This window comes from Felis catus, chromosome C1, assembly GCF_018350175.1.
Source record: "Felis catus isolate Fca126 chromosome C1, F.catus_Fca126_mat1.0, whole genome shotgun sequence".
NCBI classification, from domain to species: Eukaryota; Metazoa; Chordata; class Mammalia; order Carnivora; family Felidae; genus Felis; species Felis catus.
Window position 1 is genome coordinate 167325794 of NC_058375.1, and position 17229 is coordinate 167343022.

A 17229-nucleotide genomic window follows, 5' to 3' on the forward strand; every position below is an offset into this window, starting at 1 on the left:
ATTCAGGAGCTGGACTTCTCAGGTGTAAAAAAGCTACCGATCCTCTTAAAAAATATAGTGCTAAAAGCCAATCATACTTTCACATTTTGAGTCTAGCATTTGTGCCTAAATTCAATCTGCTTTATTATGAAATTGTCAAAGGTAGCTTTATATTTAAGGTCTATGGGTCGCAGGAGAAAGTCTGTTGACCACAGAAAGTCTCCTCTAAAAAGATGTTAATTCCAGAGGCCTGAGTGCCCAAAGGGGCTTGTCTAGAGTTTCTCATCATCTAGATCCCTTGGGAATACTGTGACATGGGGACTTATGGCTAAAAGTTTCTTTCCCATCTGACCTGTGCCCTGAGATATATAAACTCATCAAATCATTGGAAGTTATTGTGCAAATAACACAGTATGTAGAAATAGAGGGAAAAAAACCCATAAGCCTCTCACACTAAATAGGAGGATTTTTTTAAATAATTTTTTTAATGTATATTCATTTTTGAGAGAGAGAGGGACACAGAATGTGAAGAGGGGAGGGGCAGAGAGAGAGGGAGACACAGAGCCTGAAGCAGGCTCCAGACTCTGAGCTGTCAGCACAGAGCCCGACACGGGGCTCAAATCCATGAACCATGAGATCATGACCTGAGCCGAAGTTGGACACCTAACCAACTAAGCCACCCAGTCTCCCCTAAATAGGAGTTTTTAACCTAGGGAGTCTACAGACATCCAAGGGGCCCATGAATTCACAGAATCCATGAACTTGAGTGGCAAGAAAATGTACCTTTATTTTCATTTATCTCTGATAAAAATTTAGCGTTTTCTTCAATTATAAATAAAGGCAAAAAACTATAGCAGTCTTAGCAGTACCTGTGACTATGCCCACCAATAGGAATAAGATCTTGTCATCAGATATTACAGTTGTCATAAAAAGCTTGAAACACTGTGCCTCATCATTACTTCAAAATTATGGTAGATATTACACCTGTTGCTAGATCTTATTTAACACATTATTGCTATGTTACTATATCATAACAAACATTTGACAACTGTATTTATTGTAGTTGGTTTCCTTTGTAAAAGTACAAGTTAATTTTATGGACTTAAAAACATTATTCTGAAGGGCACCTGGCTGGCTCAGTTGGGTGGAGCAAGAGACTCTGATCTCAGGGTCACAAGTTCGAACCCCACGTTGGTCATAGAGATTACTTAAAAAAAAACGAAAACAAATATGAACATCATTCTGAGACTAGGCTACTAGTCAGCCACAGGTATCCATGGTACCAAAAGAGATTAAGAACTTTTGTGTTTATGCCCATTACTTCATTCTGCCTTCTTTCTGTTTCTAGCTATCGTCTCAATCACTTTTTTTTTTTAAACCAACATCCTAAATTCCTTTCTCTGTCCCCAAGTGTCCTTTCATTGGTTCAATTATTTAAACCAGATAGGCTTTCACAGCTAAAGTCCTATGGAGAACCGGTCCCTCTGATGAGAATCCTCTTCTCTTCCATCCCCAGATCTGGGCCCCTGTTTGCAGGGCCAACATCTTTCTCACCAGGCAGAGAGAGCTTAAATCCCCTGCCGAGGTGTTCCTTTTCTTCCCAGACAAGATCAACATCTCTCTCTTTTCATTAAGCTTATCATCACTTGTTCAGTATTCACCTTTCCAGACAGTATGCTGTCATGATGGCAAGGCCCAAGTCTGCCTAATCCACCATCATATACCCAGTGCCTAGTACGACACAGAGCATGCAGTGGGGGCTTAACACATACATAGATAGGCCATTTTGTAACTTTTGATTTAATATATTTTTTAACTTTTTGACTTAGTGTATTATATGCATTTTTATGTTGCTTTTACTTACTGTAAAGCTGCATATTTTATCGGGTATAAGGACTTTACTGAAATAACTTCCCTCTACTGATCATTTTGCTTCCATCTGTCATTAATACAAATAATGCTACAGGAGGCATTTTCATATGTAACATTTTATTTTTCTTGCTTTGTATTTAGAATTATTTCCTTGGCATAAATTGTAGGAAGAGAAATTAACGGTAAAATGAATGGAATAAATGTTTTCATGGTTTTTGACTTATTCTATGATGCTGCTTTCCAAAAGAGTTTTCTCAATTTGGGGTGCTGGGTGACTCGGTTGAACATCCGACTCTTGGTTATGGCTCAGGTCATGATCTCAAGGTTCGTGGGTTTGAGCCCTGAGATTGGGCTCTGCAGCTGACAACATAGAGCCTGCCTCAGATTTCTCTCCCTCTCCCTCTGTCCCTTACCTGCTCGCACTATTTCTGTCTCTCTCAAAATAAATACAGTTAAAAAAATTAAAAAAAGAGTTTTCTCAATTTAAAATGCCATAAGTAACATAAACAGAACATCTACTAATGAATTTTCAAAATACTTAAAAAAATTTACTAGTTATTAATTATTATTCTTATGGATTAATCAAAAGACTGGATAAAATTTTTGTTGAAAAGAATAAAATAAATAACTTTTCCTTAGCTCAAAATGTGGCACCCTAATTTCCCATTAAGTAAAAATATTTATTAATGGAGAAGTAAGAACAAAGATATTGTCCTAGGAAAGGCAAATTGTTTTAACTTAAATATGACCATTTTGCTAATCAAATGAGTAAAAATTATCATAAAATTCTGACAGAAGTTTAAATATTTGAAAGCAAAGAATAAAATAATCTCTATTATGACAAAAAATTCTAGTATTTATGTCATTTCATATTTGAAAGAAAACAAAGCACATATTTTGTAGAGGCTAACTAGTTGATAGCATACAGAAATTATTAAAAAATTGCACACCAAGAAAATGTTTTGCAAGAAGCCAGAAACAAAATGTATGAGCTGACAAGTTTCTCATTTACTGACATAAATGCCAGAAGGGACTTGTTAGGCAGGAGCGTGTTTCTTATTCTGATTACACCACCCCTCTCCTCCTCAGTAGCCAATCCTGTCTCCAGACAGGGCTGCTTCTCCACAAGGAGCACCCAGGTTTCTCTCTCAACAAATGGAGGTATGTTGGGTTGTCCTTTCTTGTAGCACTGTAACTGTGCATAGAGCAGTTTGTTGACCTAGGAGGTGGGGCTGCATCTTATTGAAGATGAAAAAAGAGCTAACCAGGGTCTTCTTGCCCTGTCCATAGTCTAGGGAAGGTGTTACAGCTTCCCCATTAAATTCTTTTTAATGGTATTAATTTAATATATGCTAACACTGTGACTGCCATGTGCAGGACAAAGTACCCGGAGCCACAGTGGCCATGATGGATGAGCTACGTTAACCTGTGGGAGAAGGAGTAGAAAGACATTTTCCCCATTTATAAAAATGTGAGGAAGACCAAGAAGGACCTTCCCTATATATTTACATATCCCACTGGGAGAGTCAGGCTCATCAAGCCTTGATATCTGGAAGGAAAAGACAAGTGTTAATAATTGCCATGGGATAATAAAATAAGCACATAAAGAGAAAGGTAAGTTCAGGTCACTGTTGCAAGGCAGCATGGCATGAAATGATCATAGAATCAAAAGGACAGGGCTGGGAAAGTTCTTTGAACAATGCTTTTTATGGCTAGCATTTATTGAGTGTCTGTTACATGATAAGCACTGAAGCAGGCATTATTAGTTCATTAATCCCCAAAACTCTGGGAGGTAGGTATGAGCCCTCCCATCTTATAGGTGGGGAAACAGGTCAGAGAACATGATTGGGTTAAGGTTAGCTGGTCAGTGAGAAGTGGAGCTAATCTGTGTGAGTTCAAGCTCACATGCAAGGTATGTAAATGGCACGCAAAAATCATACTGTGGTTAATATGTCCTTATTCAAAGCCACTCAAAACTTGATTTTTCAAAAATAAAACCAGCTGTAAAACAGGGTGGGGATAGAAATAACACCCCTTTCTGAAGTGTCAGACTTCTAGAAGTATCACTTAGTGGAAAAAAATCTCAAATAGCCTTCAGAAAGCACATGCAGTTATAGTTCATGGACCTTTATTCAAAGGTGGCATATCATGGTAGTGAATTTGAGAGGCTGCCTGGGTGGGAATCTGGGCTTGAAGCTATTTCCTCTCTGGATGACTCTGAGCCATCATTTCCCCTTGCTATGTCTCACTTTCTAGTATCCATCAGAGGACCGTATCATTAAATAAGATAGTATACACAAAACATTTAGCATGTAAGTATCAGATACACAATAATCATTCAGTTACACATTAATTTTAGTAGTACTGCTGTTAAAATTATGTTTGCAGGTAAGTCTAATAAGATTGGATCTGGCTCTCTAGAATCAACTATATTAGGTACAGCATAATGGCAGATGATGATAGCTGACCACTACAAGGGCCACCTGTCACCTCTCACTGATGGCAGCAGGAAAGGGCCACTCCACAAGAGGTTAAAAAAAACAACAACTCAAAACTAAGAATATCAACAATGGGCATTTTTATTATGCTTTACATTTTGCAATGCTCTTTCAAAGTCACTTTATTTGATCCACAAAACACCACTGTGATGCAGGGAGCGCACTATTCCTAGTTTACAGATGAGAAAACAGGCTCGGAGAATTGAATGCCTTTTCTGGAGTCATGGCTAGTTAAAACAGCAGAGAGTACCACGGTCCACAGATGTGCTGTCCAATTCAGTAGTCATGTGTAGTACTTAAAATTAAATAAAATTAAATACTCAGCTTCTCAGTAGCACAAGCCACATTTCAAGTCCTGAATAACTATATGTGGCTCATGGCACTCATATTGGACAACACAGATTACAGACCATTTTTACCACCACAGCATATTTTATTCTGATAGAGCTGGCCTATAAAAATGAGAACACCAAGCTATTAATGTGTGATGCCATGCCAGTTTCCACAACAGTAAACCTGATTCTTGCAGAAAGAAGTCAGGGAAGTGGAAAATACTTTATAAATGTTTCTATGCAAAACACTTTAAGCTTTATTCTATAAAGCTAAATTAGTGTGGCACCATCAGAACTGGGCCTAGAATCCCCCAAAGCGCCTAGTACCAGTGACCTGAACAAAGAATCTATAAATATTTATTGAGTGATTCTATTTGATCATCCATCCAATCTCAAAAAAATATTTCACTATAAGAGAATTTTTCCTGAAGTAAATAAGTGGAATGTAATAAAATGTATGCAATAACCTTCATTAAAATCTTAGGGGCATTTATGGTGGTGCATTTATAAAATTATTCAATGTACACACAAAATCCTCTTATGTTCCAGTATCTTGTCAATGCAGAAGGGTTGTAAATAAGTTTAATCAAAAGAGATGAATACCGGTTAAAATAAATATGTCTAAAGATGAGAAAAGTTTTTGATAGTGATATAAGCCTTAACAAGGAGATATCTGAGGTTTTGCTTCTTGGAATTGTTTATAACATGTCCCAAGTAAATTATAGGTTAATAGAGCTTCAGTAAATCATAAGTGAGTCTCAACTTTTGCTTCACTTTCTTAGAGCAATGTTAGGAAATAGTTTTCAGAAGTCGAGAAACTAACAATAAATGCTCAGTATGATTTGGAAGCAATATAAAATGCTCAAAAGTTTCAGAAGTTAGTTTCTAGAGTATGACAACACTTAACTCTCTAAGAATCTGCAGCCTTGCCTGGCAGGATGCTGTTGTCAAATTCAAGGTGCATGGGCAAAGATGGAGGCAGTTTCATTTTTTAAATTGACTTTGAAAGTCTTAATGATATATGTACATTTCATGAAAATATGAGCCTTAGTATAATGGTCTGTTCTCTTTAGACAGATGGGACTCAATTTATGTTCTACATGATTGTACCCCAGAATTTCAGACTTAAGATGTTTGTCATAAATATAGTTAATCTATTATTTTATGAGGGATACTAAATCTCGGCCTCCTGGATTTGGATAGATGTATGCCAAATTTATGATGGCACTTGTCTATAAATGACAGATGCTGTCAAAGCTGAAAACTATCATTTTCTTCTACTAAACAGCACAAGGTCCTGTTGCTAGAGACAGAAAGGGGGGAGGAGGCAGTTACAAAGACCTTGCTGGCTAATCGATGGAGTCCTGTGACCGTCAGAGGAAATGAGAAGTTGTCATTTGGAAAACTTGGCCCCATTTGTAACAACACATAAAAACTATGAAACACACAGGGGAACCCATAAAAATGACGAGGCGAGGGTCTCTCCGTTTGTATCCTCGGCAGAAAGACTCTTCGACGAAACTGAAAATACACTTTTGTAAAGCAATAGGGTAACCATAAAAAGCTAAACTACAGACTTTGCAGGTAAGTTGATAACTACTTTGGGTTCATACTTGAGGAATTGCCCCAATGCAAAAGCACAATATGCTGAAGACTAAAATGAGCTGTTCTGAGGTATTCTGTCCTCTTTCCTTCCTTCTTTTGTCTTTTCTGACACTGTCATCTCACAGTTCCCATGGTAGGGTCATGGGTATAGGATAAACAAAACCATCTCCCTATTCCTAGTGGGAATATTTTAGATGGAATGATTCAGAATGCCACTGAAAATGTGGACGGTGTTCAGGACAACCCAGCTGGACCCTTTGGGGTGCAGTTCAAGGTTTCTGCCATATTGGAGATGCCTTACCCAGTGTCCACCTCTATTTCAGTGAGTATATTTGGCTCTAGACACATAAAATCTATAATTGTCAAACTGGAGCTTTGAGAACATTTGGCAGTTACCCGAAATGAGTGTTTTCATTCAAACTTTCCCTGGAAAAGATCTGTAGCCTCTAAAGCTTTGTTCTATTACAGTTAAATGCTACAGACAACATACTGCAGAGGAACTAAGGATTATTAAGAAAACAAAGCCTTAATGACTCTTTCAATGCCATATATTTTACTGAAAAATATCAATAGTCAGCAAGTAATTTAAAAATAATATATAAAGGTAGTCAGGAGGATAAGTTAAACAGGTGTTGGGTACTAAGGAGGGCATTTTTTTTAAATATGAAATTGTCAAATTGGTTTCCATACAACATCCAGTGCTCATCCCAAAAGATGACCTCCTCAATACCCATCATCCACCTTCCCCTCCCTCCCACCCCCCATCAGCCCTATGGAGGGCACTTTTGATGAGACCTGGGCATTGTGTGTGGGTGATGAATCACTAGATTCTACACCTGAAACTAATACTGCGCTGCATGTTAAGTAGTTGGAATTTAAATAAAACTTGGGAAAAAAAATTAAAGTATGGTCCTACTCACTAATTCTTAAAAAAAGTGGTTTAGTGGTTTCCGACTTGGCCCATTGGGATACTTGTATTTATTCCTAAGTAAGAGAAGTTTAGAAGTAATGGGAATAATGGCATATGCGTTGAACAGGAAGCCCTGACTTCCTGTTCTGACTCTATTGGGATATGAGTGGTGCAACCTCACACAAACTATTTCATGTTTCCTAGATCCATGGTCCTCATCATTACTATATTTTGGAGAGCAGCTTGAAGGTGGTAACTACGTATTATTTTCCTTTGTAGCCCTAATATCTAACACATTTAAAAAAACAGTAAGTTGGAAGCTCTTTGAGGGCAAGAAAATATCTTTCTGTTCATTGTTGCACCCTAGTATCTGGCCAGATATACATATATGCAATATTATTTAGTATAGATAGTAAATATTTCTTGAATAAATAAATGGACATGAAGTTTGTTGCATGAATGAATAAAAGATGGATACCAATTTCTGCCCTAACAGTCACAGGGCTACTGAGAGGGTCATACAAAAATGTATGTTACTGGATTTTGTAAACTGAATAAATTTAAGGTGTTCCTATTGTTATATTTCAACCAGAACATGCTGGTTTCATTATCTTTGCTCTTAATTGCATTTATAAATATATCTATAGCATTTTGAATCATTCCATCTGCTTTCATCTGTTCAGATAGCAACTGATTAAAGGCTGTTTAGCTCTAAATAGCTTTATATACTTTGAACTAGAAACGGATTTTCCTCACTTGATATCTAATTAATTAAAAAAATCTAGTGCTAAAGACTAGACATATGGACCATTAGGGTTGACTATCACAATATTTTATCATTAGGTTGATTATAAAAATATTTTATTATTTTCAAGAAATAGGGTTTTTTGAAGGCTCTGGTTTTCTTTGAACCTGTTATGAGGGGTTAAATGCTGTCACAAAGAGCATTCAGTTTGATGTATAGGGCATATTAGCACAGGGAAGTGTACTGTCATATGGCATTATGACACTTGAACTCCAGGGAGATATTTGGGTCGAGTGTCTGGCTAATACGTCCCAGTCATCTTCCTGAAGCTGCTTAATGCTTGCTGTGTTTTGACCCTAATTCTCCTAAAGCACATTTCTCCTCCCTCCTACCATGTTTTGAACTCCCATTGATGCATCGTTAAAAGTTGGGATAGATCCTGGGAGACCAGGAAGCCATTTCTTTGAATTTTACATTTAACTCTACCTCAACTTCTAACATGTGAATGGGACAACTATTTTTAACTGCCTTTAATGAAACATATTTAATTTTTTCTTTTTATTTTTTATTTTTGGGACAGAGAGAGACAGAGCACGAACGGGGGAGGCGCAGAGAGAGAGGGAGACACAGAATCGGAAACAGGCTCCAGGCTCTGAGCCATCAGCCCAGAGCCAACGCGGGGCTCGAACTCACGGACCGCGAGACCGTGACCTGGCTGAAGTCGAATGCTTAACCGACTGCGCCACCCAGGCGCCCCGAAACATATTTAATTTTTTCAATCATGTGGTCAGAGCTTCTTACAGTAAGTGAAATACACACTCTTATAACTTAAGCTCATTTTGTATACTGACCTGAGAGAAAAAAAAGAAAGCTTGCCATGATACCCTGAAATTTTTACATCTGATAGCTCCATCAAAGTAAATCTACTTGTATTGCACAGACCCAGCTACAATATGAGCCACATTATATCTCCAAATGTATCATAAAATAAACAAAAAAAGGTTGTCCCAAGTGCCAAAATAGCAAGTAATAAAGCTTTTCTAACTCTTGGAAGATCGTTAGGCTGCTTCTAAGAATAAACAATCTGTGCTCTTAAGGAACCAACAGAGGTTATCTGTTGGTCCAATGCTCCCTGTTAGGTACTCTGAAATAATACTTTTCCTTGACTGATGTTTGGTGAATCCCAGGATGCTCCACTCCCAGGAGTTCCTTTCCTTGATATCTATTTCCTCTCCCTCAAGATTTGTGCCAATTGAACATGATTTGTCCTCTATTGCTAAGTTACTGATGCTAAAATATGAGAATGGAAATGGAATTAGCTGGTCACGTGGATGCTGTGAACATCTGGATATTTGAAATCTGGTGGCTGAGACATCAAGTAACCAACACGTTCACTTTTGATTTAAATATCTAAGAACTTTCTCTGTAGCTACTGCACATGTCTGCTTGATAGGAACTCCTCATTCAGAAATGAAAGACCAATGCTAGGGAACTTCGGTCTCATAAGAATTGGCAGTCAACCATGACTTTGCACTGTGACTGTTACTCTAAGTTTTGGTTGATTTCTTAGAGACAAATAAAACATTTGTCTCAAATAAAACATTGTCTCAAATAAAACATTTTGGTCAGTTAAGTGTCATAGTCGCTATTCCTCTGCCCTTTCCCTTCCTCTTCCTCTCTACATTCCATGTAGACCATTTATGAAGGACTGGATTTCAAGTCTTCTGTTCTTCTAAAACAGAGTTTTAAGTGGAATCAAAACCAGTTTCTGAAAAATCTAGGACTCTGACAAAGCTGTGGGAGCTTTTTAAGAATTCAGAAATAGGTAGTTAGCAATAGATTACACATTACATTGTTTAGACCAGATTTCTCAGCTGGGCAAAGTTTCTAATTTTCTAACTTGGAAGTTCTACTAAATGCATGTGGGAATTCTTGCTTAGACACTGATATTCAGTTGAAGGCGACAGAAGAACATATATCTATTCAGCAAATACAACCCACTTTATTTTTTATTTTTATTAAAAAAAATTTTTTTTAACGTTTATTTATTTTTGAGACAGAGAGAGACAGAGCATGAACGGGGGAGGGTCAGAGAGAGGGAGACACAGAATCTGAAACAGGCTCCAGGCTCTGAGCTGTCAGCACAGAGCCTGATGCGGGGCTCGAACTCACGGACCGCGAGATCATGACCTGAGCCGAAGTCAGCCACTTAACCGACTGAGCCACCCAGGTGCCCCACAACCCACTTTATTTTTAAGTAGTGCCACCTTTCAACAACTTTGGTATTGCTTTTGTGGATATGACAGAACAAATAAAATAAGTTCATTAGTGTTAATATTTATAGAAAACATAGGGAAAGGAAGAAGTAATCTGAATAAGCTGACCAATGAATTACCAAATAATTTACACATATTTTGAGTACAGAAACATGGAAAATGAGGTAACTCCAAAATGTCACTGGTTACCATTACTTCTAGTCCAAGTCTGGACAATGACACAGTGAGTGAGGCCAATGCTGTTAGACCACAAGTACTTTGCAGTGGATAGAGAAGTGGTGGAGGAAGCAGAGGATGCAGGGTCAGAGACCACCACATAGCTACTGAGGAAGAGATTCTGTGGCTCTCTCCCTACTCTCACCCCCTACGGTTCTTCTAGACCTCAGTTCTCTTTCCTACTTGATCCTAGTGTGTACTTAATACTCACTAGGCAAACACAAGTGCTTAGAAAGTCTCTTTCACTAAGCTGTCACTAGTATTCGACAGTAGGAATAAGTCCCTTGAATTGTTTAAATTTTCACATGTGTTCATTGGGTACCTTGTAGGTATAAGGTACTCAGGCCCCTGAGTAGGTATTGTGACCCAGGCCCCTGTATTTGGATTTTCTATTTCCACATTGCTTTTTCCTTGGCTGTGTATCTTAGTCTTTGACTTCTTTTTTCGTGCTTCCTTTCCTCTTCTTCCACGTCTTTCCTTCTCTTTTTAATTGTCTTCTCTACTTTTGTTGATACTTCTATATTTTTAACATTTTCTTTCCACTCAATACTTTTGCTACTATCCCTAGACAAACCCAATTCCCAAGTAATAATATAACTAAGGGGAGCACTGAGCATACACAACAGCAATACTGGAACATTCACAACACCTACCAACTGTGCTATTAGCTTGCAACACAAAATAAGCTGAAAGAATGGGCTCACATTGTTTTTTCATTTTGTGTATAAGTTCTGCTTTGCTTCAAGAGCATATTTCAGGTAATAAAACCTTTGGCAGGGTATGTTTCATAGAGGCAACAATATCTTGTAGAAAATGAAACGAGGCAGGAAGTCAGGAGATGATGGATCCTGTTCTTCCAAACACTGGGTAACCTCCAGTAATAACTGCTGCAATATGGACTTTGCCTTAGTTTGCTATTTCGTAAACTGTGGATAATGCTTTATCCTAGTATCTGATAGACCTGGGTGAAAGATTAATTACATAACATACATAAAAAGACTTTATTCTTTAGAAGGGAACAGGTGTGATGTAATAATCTAGTATTATCTGTTCATCAGATAACATGATTTAGTGATTCCATCACACAAAGAACAAAAAGGTTTTCTTATCAAATTTGGGTTAACTCAACCCTAGGCTGTACAGCTCTTAGAACCAGCATTCCTGGGACCTGATCAATAATTGTCTCTTCCTAAATAGTCTTTTTGCCTGACCAGGCTATCTGAAAGTTCCTCTTACAGTAGTGGATTTGCTCTTCTCCAAAGGCCCTGAGCAGCCACAGGAAAGCATTGTTAAGTCTTCCCCTCAAATTTTACAAGGATTTGAAGAGCAGAAGAGATTCAGAAGAGAAGTGTGTTTGTGTATGTGTCTGTGTGTGTGCATGCATGTGCACGTGCGCTTCCAACAACAGAGAGGTCCCTGAAGACAGAGTCAAACATAAGGGAAAGGGATATAATCTGTTAGTCTCCTTTCACAGACACTGTTCCTCAGTTAGTGAAACGAGATTACTTATCCATCTTGCTCCCTGAAGGGCAGTTGTGTGTGAAAGTCTTTTAAACATCCAATTTCATGATATACATGCTAGAAGAGTGATTTTTGTCTCTTCTTTCTGAGTCATTCAGTTTGAATCTACTCAGAAAAACTGCTGATTCATTGGACTATGAAATACAGACTCTTATTTTTTTAACTTTTTTTTTTCTTTTTACTTTTTTTAATGTTTATTTACTTTGGAGAGAAAGAGAGAGACAGAGCACAAGCGGGGTAGGGGCAGAGAGAGAGGGAGACACAGAATCCAAAGCAGGCTCCAGGCTCTGAGCTGTCAACACAGAGCCCGATGTGGGGATCAAACTCATGAACCACAAAATCATGACCTGAGCCGAAGTCAGACGCTTAACTGATTGAGCCATTCAGGCACCCCTGAAATACAGACTCTTCTTAGGAGGCATTTCCTAGTAGCCCATTTCCAATTATGTAAAGTTCTGTTAGTCAATTCATAACTTTTAAATAGCTCCCTTAAAATCCTCAAGTTCATGTAACTGTGAGGGGAACTCGACATAGATCTTCAAAAATCAAAATCTCTTATTACTGAACACATTTCCAGATTCATTCAATAATGCCACTCTCAGAAAACTTCACCTTTTTGCCCCTCCACTCCCCTTTACTGCGGTAAAAGAATATAAAAATGTCTATTAATAAACAACTTTAAGAATTCCTTCACTGAAAATAGCTATAGCAAAAACCAAACATAAAGTGAATAAAAAGGTAACAAACTCAGTATTTTAGATTAGATCCATTTCTTGATTTTTGTCTAAACACATTGTGACCAAGTAGCCTCTGCTTCTTTTCATGCATATATACATATACATATATATATATATATATTTACACACACACATATATATACTTAAATGTATATATTTAACAACATGGAATGGTAACATACCAAATGCCTAGATTCCGTGCAAACACATAACCCTTCCTGTGAAGGAAACATATTAATATCATAAAAACAAATCATGGAGAGTAACATGCAACTGCCGAGGGGAGGAGTGTAGGGTTGGGGCAGGGGACCAGGAGAAACACAAAGAATGTAAAGAACAAAAAGTGTCATTGACCTGATTTGTCAGAGCTGTTGCCTGTGATTGGAGTGATGGAGCAGCTGGGATTAGCCTTTGCGCTGTCCTTGGAAGAAACCATTTTGGGTTTATTTTTCGTTGCCTCTAGTGCTTTGACCTTCTTGGCATGTTTACTTCCTTTGTAGTGGGCCTCGGCCTGGCTCTACAAAGGAGAACAAATCAGGCTCATTTTTTTTGCTACTTACAAACACCACAATGGATGATCATGCAGGAAAATATACATTCATTCATAGGCACCACGGACATTTACAACTCAGCACTCAACTACGGTTTTGGCATTTCATGAAGTGGCCAACCAGTATCTAAGGGGTTTTTGTACATTGAAACCTTCTCTATAGCACAGAGGACCTGTGTCTTTTAAAATCAGACATTACGTGAGTGGACAACAGCACCAGGCCACAATTGTGATGAAGGTGAGCTTTGTCATCAGCTCCCTCCCAACACTCCCTGTGGGGTTACTTTTCAAACATTTAGCTGGCATCAAGCTGCTTTGGGTATGTCCTTCCACAAACATCCCACTTTGTTTCCCTTCAGCTAAAAGCCTGTTTGCCCTGTATCTACTTTCTTCTGGGCTCTGCTCTGAGAGCAACTGACGTGACAAAGCAACTTGCTGGTGGGTGGAAATGGTGCTACATTTTAGAGTCATCTACATGTGCTTCATGCATCATTTTGATGATTCCAGTTCCAAGAACAGATAATTTATTTTTATTTATTTATTATTTATTTATTTTAATTTTTAATGTTTATTTTTGAGAGAGAGAGAGAGAGAGAGAGAGAGAGAGATACAAAGCACTAGTGGGGGAGGGGCAGAGAGAGAGGGAGACACAGAATCTGAAGCAGGCTCCAGGCTCAGAGCTGTCAGCACAGAGCCTGATGTAGGGCTTAAACCCACAAACCATGAGATCATGACCTGAGGCAAAGCTGGTCACTTAACTGACTGAGCCACCCAGGCGCCCCTCAAGAACAGATAATTTAAGCCACAGAGGAGGTAGGGACAATCCTTGTTTCTCATCTCAGATGAGATTCTGAAGTCAAAGCAGTTAGGGTTTCACTCACTTATACACAAAGTATAGGTGGAACTGTGACTTCAATACTAGATCGAAAGGAAGAAATCAAGACAAGTGACTACTAAAAATCTTTAAAAATCAAAAACCAGATTACAGTAAAACAAGAAAACATTTGGTCAATTTGTTGACATTTGAAAAATCTCTCTTTGCCTAAAGAACACAGATTTTATATTTTGGGCATCTAGCACTAATAAACATATTAACAAAAGAATCTAAGTATATTTGCTTCAATTTCATTTTGAATAGAACCTGAAAATACAAACATGCATTTGACAGAAGCAAACAAAAAAGCAAAACAAATTAAAACATATATTATCTGGTATATTAGCTTAGTTATAAAGGAGAAATAGATGATAAACTTATCATAAAATGACTTTTCATTAGAGAATTTCTAAAATAAAAAGTTTATAAAATGTCAGTTTTCCTTATACATGTATGTGTTTGAAGATGGTTGCACTAGTGTTTTCACTCATTTTCCTCAGCAAGCTGAATACAGATGGGGTGTGTATGTGTGAATGTGCACACATGGGTAAGCAGGGAGAGGAGAGTAAAAATGGACAGAAGGAGCCAGGTTTTAATTCTGTATTTCAACTAAAGATATGTAAGTGATTTTCTTAGCATTGAACGCTGATCACCCAAGGTCAATAGCCTTGTATTGACTTATATTGGTTTGCTTAAGGACTTGGTTTGCTATAGTTGGTTTGCTTAAGGACTTCTCATGTTGATCTCTGTCAAGCTGGAAAAAAATAACGATACCAAGGAAGGAGAAAAGTACAACCTAAGTTCTTTATGTATTATGAACTAAGAACGGTTAAGTCTAGTTGATATAGATGGTTGGATATAAATTAAGAAAATATACAAATAAAAATTTAAAAATTGATAACATGAAGTAATAATAATAATGACTAATATTACTGAACCACTGCCAAGCATAGTTCTAAATGTATTATGTGTATTGGCTCATTTAATCCTCATAATACTCTTTGAGGTAGGTACCATTATCAATTAGCATTTTACAAACACAAAACTAGGCACAGAGAAGTTAAATAACATGTCAAAAGTCACACAGGTAGGTGTAGAAGCCGTTCTGTAGATCTGGAATGCTTACATTGGATACCCCTATTTAATGATTTGCCCATACATTTACGTACACATACTCACACTAAGTTAACATTATAATTTTATTAAAAGGGAAAAGTTACAAAAAAAGCATGTTGCTTTTAATGACTCAGTGAAAGAGTATGTCTTAATAGAAGTTTCTATGAGTAGGAAAAAACTACTTAATTCATGGAAAATATACTAGTATAGTACCTTAGGCCTGATCCTTCTGTTGAAGAGCTCAGAAAGTCTTACTTTTTAGGTATATAACAATTTCTACATGGTATCAGGAGACCTAATAACTCATCTTTCCAGTATACTAAATAGTGTGATGTTACTTTAGTGCCCTTCGGCTAATGAAACGAAACGTACGGTTCTCTAAATAAAACCTCCTAGCACAAGATAAGCAGAGTGTCATTTCCTCAATTACAATTTCCTGGCATCACTGCAGAAAGTTAACAGCATCAATTAGCACTTGAGATAAAGATCCAGCTAAGTGATGCCTCACTGGATGCCAAGATGGAAAGAACTCTCCATAGCCATGATCCACTTCCCTTTTGAGTTTTGGGGCATGGAGAGAAGTGCACCAAGGGAACTTAGCTTCTACTGAATGTTATTTGGGAAGGACTGTGGAATAAAGATAGTGGCAGGCACCACTCCCTCACATTTGCATCTTTCCAACTCCCGTGTGGTATTCTTGGTACTAGCACTTTGCTATCCTCAGTACTGTGTCTGGGGCACTGTCAACAGCTTCTAAATCCTGGGCAAATCTTCAAGTGAAACTGAGACACTGTTAAATAGTAACACGATTAACCTGACTTCATTATCTAGGACTCTCCTTAGTTGAGGAACGAAAGAAACAAGGACAAGAGCCAGAAAACCCATGAACTAGGCAACACAATCAAGCCCAATCAACAATGGGTTCTTGTATCACTTCTAAGAGACCTGGTTGACCAAACTGACTTACTTTACACCTCAGTGACTAAACAGCAGACATGTATTTGTCTAGCTCTAATGGCTTGCTTTCTGCTTCCCTGCCAAAAGTGCTACCATGCCCCTAACTGGCAATGATCAAAGAAACCTCTTGCCAACAATTGTCAGAATTCAAAAGTCGCCTAAACCACCATACTGACTTCCACATAAGAATTCATTAGTATCTAGGTCTTTCTCTCACAGGTCACCCCAGTAGCAACCTGACCATCTACTGGCAGAGGAATAGCTTCGACAGGAAATGACATCCTGGAATTTTCTCTTCTGTTTATCTCCATTTTTGTTACTAAAGCCTTTTGCTTTCCCAAAATCTCTACATCTCTCCTCCCCAGTGGACCCCACTGGTCCAAACAAAAAAGTTAAAGACAGAGATAATGCATTGCTTCAAAAATAAAAACATAACACTAAACATTTCTAAAATGCACTACACTCCCATTTCTGGTTTTTACCTTATTCCTAATTTGGACTTCAGAGAGGTGCCTTGGATCTTGAAACATGACATTAAACTGTGCTCATTTTGTATAGAAAGGACAGTCCAAAGACAAACTTACAAAGTGGGGAAGAACAAAGTCCTCAACTATTTATTTACCAATAAGTCCCATCCGGTTGCTTTTTGAAAACTAATGAGAACTCTTTCCTTCATTAAATAAATTGCATCAGTAAAACTATTGGTGCCTATTTTTCTGAGACCTTAGATTTCAGTGTGTTAAGCAGTGCTACATGGGAAATAGAAGAGGTCAGTTACTTTTCAGAAAAACTCTATACGCTAAAAGGCCAAATAAGAAAGAGGTCAGATGAACTACCATAAAAATGGGCTACATTAAAATGGGAAAACATTATTATTGTTGCACAAAAAACTATTTAGTACCTGCCACGTGCTAGACATTGAGAAAGATTAAAAATAAAGACCCCTACTCACAAGAGTGGTTGGAAGGAAAAGAAAGGCTTGCAAATAACTGCAACTCAAAGCAGAGAGTGGAATTGTAAAGTGGGGTGTAAAGAGCAACA

General features: G+C 37.8%; 1 protein-coding gene across 10 annotated transcripts in view; it reads right to left on the reverse strand.

Annotated features, from left to right (window-relative positions):
• The window catches only part of ZNF385B (zinc finger protein 385B), a 406146-nt gene that overhangs the window by 18432 nt on the left and 370485 nt on the right, over positions 1–17229 (reverse strand). For all 10 annotated transcript variants that reach the window (XM_023259514.2, XM_045034079.1, XM_045034080.1 and 7 more), the window contains one exon: positions 13046–13208. In XM_023259514.2, coding sequence (XP_023115282.1) covers positions 13046–13208 — 163 coding nt within the window. The remainder of the gene's footprint in view (positions 1–13045; positions 13209–17229) is intronic.